The 12,009-nt window shown below is 34.7% G+C and overlaps 1 protein-coding gene across 1 annotated transcript; it reads right to left on the bottom strand.

Annotated features, from left to right (window-relative positions):
- Window positions 1-2,187: 2,187 nt before the first annotated feature.
- LOC119784301 (bone morphogenetic protein receptor type-2-like) lies at window positions 2,188-10,427 on the bottom strand. The gene is made up of 11 exons (XM_038286280.1): window positions 10,247-10,427; window positions 9,753-9,938; window positions 9,397-9,561; window positions 9,158-9,247; window positions 6,491-6,594; window positions 6,187-6,408; window positions 5,555-5,669; window positions 4,686-4,843; window positions 4,386-4,542; window positions 3,013-3,149; window positions 2,188-2,933 (listed from the first exon to the last, which is right to left on the bottom strand). Exons 1-11 carry the CDS (start codon window positions 10,275-10,277, stop codon window positions 2,835-2,837), a joined length of 1,464 nt encoding a protein of 487 aa, XP_038142208.1. The 5' UTR covers window positions 10,278-10,427; the 3' UTR covers window positions 2,188-2,834.
- Window positions 10,428-12,009: the final 1,582 nt, after the last annotated feature.

Genomic DNA, 12,009 nt, shown 5'->3' with positions numbered 1-12,009 from the left:
TTAGGCTACCATAGTCCTGTGAAATGAGACTGTTTCATGCTGAAGTGATATTGTTAAGTAAGCTATTTACTACTGAGCTTTTTTTTTTTCATTTTAAATGCTGAATTGATTATTACTGAGCGTGATTGAAGGATTTTGCTGATTTCTGTATGCCTGCATGATCGGTTGATGCTCTGCATGCAGGTTGGTTTTTTTGGACGGCCGATATCTGAACGAACGAGTGGAGATCTAGAGGCAGGAGTGTCCTGCAGCCATCTTTATGTTGGACTAAAGCCTGGGAAGATGGAGGGACTGGAGCTCCTGGAGCTGGACATTTTGCTTGGACAACAGATAAGCTTATTAAACAAAAAGGGGGCCCCCAGTCCTTATTTTTTTTTCTATAAACAAAACAATATGTTCATGAACATTATTATTATTTTTTTTTTTAAACTGACAACTTATGTGCACATTGACATAACTGACTGACCGAACTGTTATATCTAAGGACTAATTACTTTGTTTAAATGAGCTTATAAGCTACGATTTAGAAAACCTACCCTCATTTGTCCTGAACATTGATTTTCTTATAAGGGTGGACATTTTAAGTTATATTCTAAATTGTATTATGGTAAATGGTGTTATCAAGACTTTTTTTTGGGGAGAAATAAAATAAAATTGAGCTGTTAAAACTTATTTGCTTATCATCCTGCTGTGTGACCCTAGAACAAAAGTAACTTTCCTACTGAATTTATTGCTAACTAAATGAAGTAGTGGTTACATATATATGAACAATTACTTGACAACAAAAACACTGTGGTTAATTATGCACATCAATATACCAACATTGGATATGATTAGTACAAAATTCATGCTCTTTCAAAACTAGATTTTGCATTATATTCCGTAAAGAGAAAATTATGTGTCTCTGCAAGTCATCTAAGAGTCTTCAGTGACATAATAGATACTGTAAATAACTATTTTAATAAAAACTTATTGAATGATCAATTTAGGTAGACGTTAGTACTAGTAAATATCAATTTAATGTAGAATGATATTGATAAAATTAGGTAAGTAATGACGATGGAAACGATGTTTGGTCCAGAACTCAAACCTAGAAGGATTTTATCCAATATAGCTTTTATTTAGATGGATGTTTAAATTTATGCATCTATTTGTTAGCAAGGGCTGTAGGAAACTATAGTTTGGCTTTATTTAGAAATGTGGACGTTGTGCTTGTTTCTGTTGGAACAGTGTAGATTAACCCTGAGGTTCTGGTGCTTATCCACTTTTGGCCACCCCTCAATATACATTGGTTATTGCCTGGCCACCCTTATAAAAATGTTATGGCTACGCCTCTGACTAGGGGGCCAGCATGTTTTCATGGGGGCACAGAAAAGCATGAAATAAAAAACAGGGCAACGGATTAAAATACATTAAGATAGCTGCATGAAGTGACATTTTTTTTAATTAGGTTTAACTTCTATGTCTTATTAATTTCAATATACATTCAGAATTTAGAAATTAACATTTTTTTTTTTACTTAGTTTAAGTTAAAATGACCGTTTTCTATTAAATCTGAATCAGAACTCAAGAAAAACTGATAAATTCAGCTATAAAAATTTGAGTATTTTTTTTTATAAAAAAAAACATTTAGCAGATGAAAACTGGGATCCTATCTCAATACCACTGAAGCTATAACCTTACCAGTATTTTTTTAAAATAATTAGTAAAGAATAATTTGTAAAGAGGAAAAATTTAATTGATCCAAAGGACCTATCAGTAACCATGTCTGTTCTGGCGCTTATCATCATTAGAATTTCTCCGAGTATTATGTCTTCATTACTGGGGCCATAACTGGGGGGCCAAGACATGATCTACAGGGGCACTGGCCCCGTTGACCCCTGTCTAGAACCGCCCATGGCAATTACCAAACTCAGCTTCTAGGCATTTTATTCTCTAAAAATAATAATAATAAATAATAATAACAACATGTCTTATATATAGGCTATCTAAAAAGTTTACATCGAGAAAGTAAAATCAGAAAGACAGAAATGAATCAAAATAGAACATTTTCCATCTATATAGAATGACTATACAATGAAAAAAAAGGATTCATACATTTTTTTGCATCTACTTAAGCATATTTATATACTTTAACACCAGCCTTATGACCAATATAAGCCATGGGAGGAAAAAATAGACCCCAGAAATGTGTATATTAAAAGCAGCTGAAACTTATAATTGTTTAGGTTTTAATGTGTAACTAGGATATATAAACATATGTTAATAAAAATGGTTTTAGGGACCACAAACCAAAAGTAGTAGCAAAGTAAACTTGTGGCTGACTAAATTAAAACGGTTGTGATTAAAAGTTAAACTAGCTTAATGAAACATTAAAAAAAAAAAAAAAAGCAAAACAAAAATGACAAGCATTACATACAGTAGAAGAAATTGTTTGCATCAATTCCCAAGACAGCTGTACAATTTGTTGACGGAACCACACCACACTGTGGCATGTTCAAGTCTAGTAATTAATGTCTCAGCAGTTATATTATTTTACATTCTGTGGACATGGGTACATAAGTATCTTTTCCTTTGGAGCATTTTGCTATAATTTCTCTTAAGCCATTTTACTTTTATACACTTATACACTATAAAAACACTTTCTCAGAGTCTATGTGCCTTAAATCCAAAGAGCAAAACAACAACAGCAACAACAAAGCTCACATAAAACAGTCTCTAATTGAAAGGCTAAACATAAAAAATTCCAATAATCAACAAAAAAAGCATTACTATTTTTTATGTGTATGTCAGTTGAGAAGAAAACCAGCAAACATTACTGTATGTGAAGAAAGTTACAGGGAGATTAATCTGTCTACAACACATGCAGCCGTCAGACGAGCATCTGTGTCGCTGTCCCAGCAGTCTGTCAGCAGCTCCTTCACTCCAGCTCCCTGAGAAATGATTAGCAGCCAGTCAGCTTATGTTACTGCTGATATCCAGCCAACACTACAGCAACGGGCTGATGAATACCTGCGGGAGTGCTTTCCAATTTTCAGGTATGGATGGTCTCCTGTCCATCTCAGACACATAGAGGATGAGCCTCTCAAATGTAACATTGGCCTCCAGCTCCAACTCATAAGGCAGAAGATGCTGTGGAACAGCGCCCCCTGTAGATGGAGATGTTTGCACACTGACATTAACCTAATCTGTGGTCTGTGGAGAAAATGGTTTGTTTGCATAAAATTTTTAACATGCAATGTGGAAAACAACACTTCATTTGCAAATGTTTCATCAAAGTGTCTCTTTTTTAGAGCACCATCCTAAAAGTAGCATATAACATCAAAGATAATATATCTTTAGAATAGACTTTTATCTCTAGGAGCATAATTTAACATTCTCGTAATGTCTTAGACTTTTATAAGATAAATGAAATAGTTTAGATATGAGAAGCTGATCTATTAGACTCTCAGCTCTGTGAGACGTTTTGGAGTGCCACCATGTGGTCCACATTCAGAGGCATCAGTGCCTCATTTATTAAGGATTTTAATCTACAGAGCTAAACATAAAAGGAATAGTTCCGTATATTTAAACTGAGTTTCACCTAAAAGGAAATAAGTAGTTTATATCATTCATGCAGTTTATATATTTCCTGATGTCTTCTACAACTTGAAGCTAATGGCTTCTGAAAGAGGGAGCAAGGCCAAAGAGAATCACCGTCATCTCAAAAGAAGATGTCCAAAAGAACAATCCACAATTTTTCTGAACTTTTATCATTAAATTTGACTCTGTTATCACATTTGCATGAGTCTTTATTAGGTAGAAGCTAACCATTATTTACTCAGGAAATGGTAGTAGGATATCATGCATAACCCATGACCGTCCCGTATCAAACACAAAAGTGACACCAGGACATGTAAATAAATGTAGAAGGTTTAAAAACAGAGTTGTATTATGTTGAGTTGTTTAAATATCCTGAAAGTTGTTTTTGATTTTAGCCTCCTCTGTAAAAAATACACTAGATCCACACTCCAGTGCTATTTAATCCAGATTTATATTAAATCAAGCTGCTATATTTATATGTTATTATATATTATATATTTTATTTCTTAGTGCTTGAAGCTATTTATTTTAATTGCAGTTTGATGCTGTGACCACTATTTAGACTGTATACATCTACATTTCCTAACTGTGTTTTTTAAACTGTCCCACATGAGTCAGAGACATAAAATGATCTGAGCAGTGAAAACAATAAATGATCTACTTCTATATTGTGTTCAAATTGAGGCAGTCATATAGAACATATGGACCAATTATCTTCACAAATTGACATTTTAATAAAGACAAAGATGAGATAATATTAATTAGGACCAAAAATTAAAAATATTAAGATACCAGTGGCTTACCTGGAAATAAATCAGAGCAGCGCATCCATATCTCCCACAAAATCAGACCCAAGGCATAAATGTCCCCCTGCAGCAGATATGAGCTGCTGCTGAGATTAACAGAACCCTCCAAGATCTCTGGGGACATGTAGTTGAGTGTGCAAAACTGAGGGTGACGCTGGAAAAATGTGAATATGCATGTTTGATTTTAGAGTCCTTATGTGTTACATGGTGTTACATGTCATAAATCTTTTCAGTCGAGCATCCTTCACATTACTTCATTTTGCTGTTTGACTTTAGATTCCAAACAAAACATCTCACCTGCATGTTTGTGGTGTGATCCTGCCAAAAGCGATGTCCTGAACAAGAACGCAGTATAGTGGCGGATCCAAAGTCACTCAGGACGCAGGTCCAGTCAGCTCTCACCAGTACATTGGAGCTGCTGAGGTCTCTGTGGGCAACGGGAGGTTTGTGCATGCCTTTTCAAAAAAATAAAAATAAAAAAAGTCAGACAAAGCTTTAAGTTCAGTTTCATTTTTTGAGTGTTTTTAATTACATTTCCCTTGAATGACATATAATGGGTGAGCGGTAGCCAGTAGAATGTCGGGTAAGTATTAAAATACTCCATGTCTTTTCATCAAATACTGTCCCTCCACCAATGAGATTCAAGTTTGGGCAGTGAGGAACCCAAACCTAACACTTCTATGTGCAGCACAGTTTATTATATCCTAATTGTAGGCAACAGCACTAAAAGAAGCAAGAAAAAAGGCATATTTCCTTGTTATATAATTTCCAGAAATTAGATGACATTCTGTTAAAAGAGGAATTGAATATCTTGAGTCATTGTAACCTGTAAACTAAACTGGATTTGCAGGGTTTCTAAGCCTTGCTCCATCCCCACTGCCTTAAAATAACTGTTTGAGGTGATACAAACACAGTTCAACTTAATGTCTGCAAATACCATCCAACTGTACTGTTTTTTGCACACCCTGTGTAAAACAAATTTAGTCTTTCTGAAGTAGAAATCCATTATTCGTCACACATGTTTTTTTGTTCTTTATTAGCAGTTTTTATTACAGCTATTGGTTAAAGGAATGCTTATGTACCTTCAAATCTAACTCTCACAGAAAAAGATTGCTACTAAAGGGACATGCAAACACATTTTTGTGGTTTATGATGTTGGCCAGTACCATTGCTGTGGTGGTCAGAGTGAAGATAGGAAAGTCCCTCCGATAAGGTTTGGCAGAGCTTCATGGACAGCATCCAGCTGCTGGTGTGTTTACACAGAAAAGAGTGAAGAGAACCCTGAAATCAAAGAAAAGTTTGCCATCCAAGACTAAGTGTGAGAAGTTTGACAGCCTGAGCAACAGGCATAAAAGTCAGTATAAATCCAGCTTTCTAGAATTTAAACTTTTTGCATCAACAGGAATAGGAGAAAGAAAAGAAATATGGGTTACAGAAACATCCTTGTTTCAATTTAAATATTATAACTTATTTACATTCGGTAGAAGAGGTTTTTTGTTTTTTCATCTAGCAGTAGCTGGCTGAAAAATATGCATCAGTGTTCCTTATAGGTATATATATCAACATGATTCGCATCATGGATGTGCTGTTGACAAATCTGCAGTATCTGCCTGATCCTGTCATGTCAATTTGGACCAAACTTTCTGGGGAATGTTTCCAGTACCTTTTTGAAGCTATGCTAGAAGGATTAAGGTTGTTATGATGGCAAAAGGGGATCCAATCTAGTCATAGCAAAGTATATGTCATAAAGTAGCAGGTGTATAAATAGGTTAACAATAAAGGGAATTTTCCAACTTACATATTCAGCATATTGAAGCACAATAAGAAGGCTGCCATTGTCTGGTTTCCTTCCAGTGCCTAAGAACTTGACGATCCCCTCATGCTTCATCAGTGGAAGCTCATAAACCTCCTTTTCCTTGATGAACAGATGTTTCCAGTTTGCAGGGTACACTTTAACAGCCACCACTGATCCCCTCTGCTTCGCTTGATAAACAGATGCAAAGTGCCCCTGTCCCAAAACCTGTACGGTAAAAAACTTTAAATAATCAGAACATTACATCATGGTTTAACAACACCCATACAGTCTAATGGAAAGGACTTACCTCCTGTAGTACAATGTCAGGTATCTGGTTTTCTGAGGCTTTTATTTGACAGGAACACAGTGGTTGAACATTATAGTCATGACAGGAAGGTTGCAGAGGATCCTCTAAAAAAGATACATCAAAAATAAAAAATTTTAAACACACATATGTATTTAATAATTTAAAACTGGCTTTACTAAACATCTGCTGGGATGTTAGGAAAGACAAGTGAAGATAAAGGGGAGTTATATTGCAGAGATAAAGACCAAGGTCAGCATTAGAAGAGAATGAAAGAAACCCAAGGTTGAGCGGAGACATGAAACTTCATTGTTAGATAAAAAGTTCAAAGAACCACTGAGGAATATTTTCCTTCCCTTTCGTGTGAAATTAGCTAGGTTTTTCTCTCTCTTTTTCTTACTAAAATTGCCCAACAAAGTGCAGCTCTGTGTTACTTGTTTAAAGAAACAGACATGAATCTTAATCTGAGGTTTTAGCTAAACAAATGTAGCAATAAGCCAGAAACAGCTTTATTTTCTCTGAAAAACAAAAATAAGACGGACAGTAAAAACACTTGGAATAGAGAAAACTGAAAAATATTTAGAAAAAAAACCCCACACTTCAAGTGATTTTGCTATATTCTTTTACAGCATCTTAACATTAAATGCTCAGTTGTACTTGAAAGTTTACATACCCTCCTAAAAAAAGATTAATTCATATTAGTAATTGAAATAACATTATATATATATATATATATATATATATATATATATATATATATATATATATATATATATATATATATATATATATATATATATATATATATATATATATATATATATATGTATGTATGTATATATTTATATAAATACATATAAAATATGTATGTATATACATATGTATTTATATATATATACAGAGATGGCAAAAGTACTCACTTTCCGTACTTGAGTAAAAGTACAGATACTTGTGTTAAAAAATACTCTGGTAAAAGTGGAAGTACTGATTAAACTTCTTTACTCAAGTAAAAGTAACAAAATACAGCCTTGTAAATTTACTTAAAGTATAAAAGTAAAAGTAGAAACCACTTTTTTCATGTCGTTGCCTACATTTTAAATGGATGTCTGCCAATAGGACTAGATCTCCATTGTGTTCATTTTCAATCATCTCGCCGTCCATACTACTATGCTAACGCAACCGCCACCAAGCTGCAATGATTTGCCGCAAATGAATACCGCCGAATCTGTCGATTCATCTTGTAGTGGTGCGTCAAATGCAACGTAGATTCCCATCCAATTAGATTGAATTTGGTATTGATGACGTGAAAAATAATAATGGTAACTCCGTTGAAATGATTCAAAACTAAAGTAACGAGTCAATTTTTTAAAATGTAAGAAGTAGAAAGTACAGATGTTTGTGTAAAAATGTAAGGAGTTGAAGTCAAAAGTCACCATAAAAATAAGTAGTAAAGTAAGGTAGAAATATCAGAAAAATCTACTTGAGTACAGTAACGAAGTATTTGTACTTTGTTACTTCCCATCTCTGTATATATATATATATATATATATATATATATATATATATATATATATATATATATATATATATATATATATATATATATATATATATATATATATATATATATATATATATATATATATATATATATATATATATATATATATATATACATGTATGTATGTATGTGTTAATTTTATACAATTCACATAAAGGAAATGTTCAGTCAGACTTCTGCACATGTTGACAGGTATGTTGATTCACTGTTCATGAGCAAGGCACTTTAATTTGTCTGAGAATTTGTTAGAATGATTTTCTTAATAAAAATTCAAGATCAATATTATACTCTAATAAAATATCAGAGCTGAGTGTTATTACTTTATATGAAGAGAAGTTCTTTAACCCACCAAGAATTAAGGTTTTTCACCACTAACAGCAAAGCAGTTTTTCATGCTTAACATTGCACTAATATACATAAATTAATTCATGTCTTCACCTCTATGACATAGAATTTGAGATAAAGTGTTTTTATATAATCAGTATTGCATTATTGTGGGGGGGGGGAAGACATAAATGAAACACCTTATAGAGAATACATTTGAAAAAAATCATACATATTAGTTGAGTTACATAGCATTATAAAAATCATTTTTAAAAAATCAGTATTTGAATATATATGTGGTGTGTTTACATATACCTACAATGCATATATCTTACTTTTTATCTTACTGGGATCAACAACCTGGGTTCTGATTTTTTAGGGGTTATCACTGTAAAAAATTAAACCTCATTAGCATATGAAGCAGTCCTTAGTCAGATTGGCAACTGTTTTTTCAAAGTCAATGAGAAACATTAAGGAGATTTGATGATTTTTATACAGAATCATTAGGAGGACGCTTTGGTTATCACCAACAACATAAGACATTTTCTCGGTGTTCCAAGTCTTCTGGACTCAGGTGTCCCTGGGCATGTTTTATCAAGTAAACAGCTTGAGGATAAAGTATTTTATTTCTCTATATTGAACTTACAATGAAACATTGTGGGTCTGTGAAAAAAATATTCCCTCTGCAGTGTTGGTTTTATCTTATTTGAATTTCATTCTGTTAGTTGACATGTTTCCAAAAACAACATTTTGAAACAAAAATTGTCCAGAATGAACAAACTTACCTTTTTTCTTGCCAAGGTTTTTCCATTTGGTAGCAATAATCACGAGGACAGTAAAGAACAGTATCACCACCAGCACTGTTATGAATTTAGCTATAAGAAAATAAAGAGCATAACTTCAAATAAGAGCAAATCAATATATTTTTTCATTAGTCAGAAAAAAGATAAATTTCATGTAAAAAGTAAAGCTGAGTTTTGTCCTTAAAATAAATTAACTGGTGATTGCTGCTTTCAGTCAGTACCTGCAGTGTAATGCTGGGTTACTGGAGGCTGTTCTGTTTCTGGACTCCATGTGATTTTTCCGTTGCACAGGTCTGTTCTGCATGTACATTGAATGTAGGGATCTATGAAGTGTGGTTTCGCCCTGCAGGTTGCATCAGGGCAAACCATGTTTGCTATGCCACATGCTAAAAATAACAGAAAAAATAAGAAAACAATAAAAAACAATAAAAAAGAACGCTCTTTGTTTTCTAAATAATTTCTTTACATTCATTTGCTTTTGGATACTGAATCAAAGAACCTTTAAAGAAAATCTTAATTTAGCTTTTAAGAGTTAAATAAGATTATGATTCTCTGATCTGGACATGTGCCATCTTACCAAGAGTGTCAACCTTCGGCTGGCCATTTATTATTTGAAAAATGGCCAAACAGCAGTCAGTTTTATCACAGAGCTGCTCGGAGCCACTCACATTACCAGCAGAGGAGTATTTGCTGTCCGTCACTTGGTAAACACAGAGTCTCTTCTCGAGCAAGGACTGGTGAACCATGAGCATAAAGAGAAATTCTAAAATCAGAAAGAAAAAGCCTGAATTAATAACTAAATAAGGTTTTTTTGAATGAAAAGTGAACATTATTTGTTTTTTAAAAATACATGAGGAAATAAAACCAGATGCTGCTTTTTTAATGTGTTTAAACTCTTAGAACTATTGAGTTAAACTAAATTTTTAGAGCACTGTGTCATGCAAAGAGCAGTGATATGATGCACATGATGTATTAGTTTTACCATGCAAAACAGGTTAAAATGAATGAGCAGAGATTTAAAAGCATGCAGCTAAAAAGTTTTAAAGAGGGAAATAATTTTAGTTCACTCACCTAAAGCAAGAACGGAGTGCAACTGCTTCATGCTGGATCAGTATCAGACTGGAAGCTGGAAGTATCCTTTTTGGGAATGTCAGAGGAGTTTCCCACGTTTGCCATCATCACTCCCACTGATACACCTGCACCGTTATCCTTGCAGAAGGACACTGGTTCTGGTTAAAGAGACTCCCGGTGTGTCTACCTTACAGTTGTTATGGGAAATTCACAAAAAGAGAATTTCACAGTATGATTTTTTATTTTTTTTTTGCAACAAAGAAGATGTAAGGACTACACAATTTAAAGGTGTTTAAAGGATGCAGCTGCAAAAAGTGACCTGAATATGCTTTTATTAGTTTTCTAATTTGTAATCAAGTTTTCTTGAAGATCTATTTATTTCTGTTACTTCTACTGAATGAGCAGTCTTTTATGTTCTTTTGTACAGAAGCAAATACTGTGGGTTCATAGAGCAAATGAAATAAAACATCACCTTTTACCAAAGTGAGTATTCCTCTTTGAAGGTAATTAGCAACTTAAAAACTTAAAAATTTATCTCTTTTTTTGTTTTCTTGGAAAATGGCAAAATTTGATAATAAAACCAACATAAAAAAAACAAATACTACAGCATAAACATGAATAAACATTTATTAGCAGGAGGGTACAGGGGTAACATTTAAAAGACATGAGCCATTAATCCTTTCAGAGTAAATTTCTGTTAAAAAAAAAAAAAAAACGTATTTACATACACAATAACTCAACATTGCGTGATGTATTCATATGTGACTTCCTGGCGCTATTGGGGAAAACACACAATAGTGTCAAACATTCTGTATTCACAGTGTTTATTAATGATACTAATCACAGTTGTGTTGGGATCCTCAGGCTTGCCCACCAGAGGGCGCCGAGGATCCTCTTCTGCTCTCTTTTGTCTCTTTCTCTTAGGGCTGGAGTCACTGTCAGGTTCTGGAGATTACCCTCTGCCTCCAGCAGAGTGCGCCGTGGGTCCTCCTGAAGCTGAGCCTCTCACACACCTGTGGCTGATCTAGTAATCAGGAGGACCACAGTATTTAAGCTACCTTCAGACCTGGATTCTACACCGCAGTGTTGATCTTAGTTGGTTAGCTTCCTGAGCCTCTGTTACAGAAGATTCTTTGTTATCTCTAGTGTGAGATTAGAATCTAATTCTTCCTTGTCTCTGCCTCACAGGAATCCTGTCTCTTCGTGAAAGCTCTGGATGAGTTTAACCCCCTGTCCCCTCGTGAAAGCTCTGGATGAGCTTAACCACCTGTCTCCTCGTGAAAGCTCTGGATGAGCTTAACCACCCGTCTCCTTGTGAAAGCTCAGGATGAGCTTAACCTCCTGTTTCCCTGTGAAGCTCTGAAGAACTGTCTCTCTGGCAACCTGTCTCTGGCCTGCAGCTCTGGGAGAGTTGCATCATAGGAAGCCAGTCCCACGCCTGACGCTCTAGGAAAGTGAACCTGCTAATCTGCCCTGGTGAGCCAACCCAAGAATCTAACGTGGATGCTACCTGTTGACTTCCCTGTGGAGTTTTCCCCGAGAGGTTCCCATGTGGATTTCCCCCTGTTGTCTCCCTGCAGTGAGCTGGAGGCTCAGTTACCAGCCATCTCCCTTTTCCTGCTCAGACCCCTGTGAACCAGCCCCCCGCCTGAACTGTTTCCACTTCTTACCCTTGTGCTTGTGACTTTAATAAACTCTTTGGACTTTAACCAGTGCTTCCGTGTGTGTTCTGCATCTTGGGCTTACTCTAGAGAACCCATCAT

Source organism: Cyprinodon tularosa, unplaced genomic scaffold, assembly GCF_016077235.1.
Source record: "Cyprinodon tularosa strain WSP-4 unplaced genomic scaffold, ASM1607723v1 ctg223, whole genome shotgun sequence".
In the NCBI taxonomy this organism is placed as follows: domain Eukaryota; kingdom Metazoa; phylum Chordata; class Actinopteri; order Cyprinodontiformes; family Cyprinodontidae; genus Cyprinodon; species Cyprinodon tularosa.
Note: the sequence above shows the minus strand (reverse complement) of the source record. Positions and strands in the feature narration are given on the sequence as shown.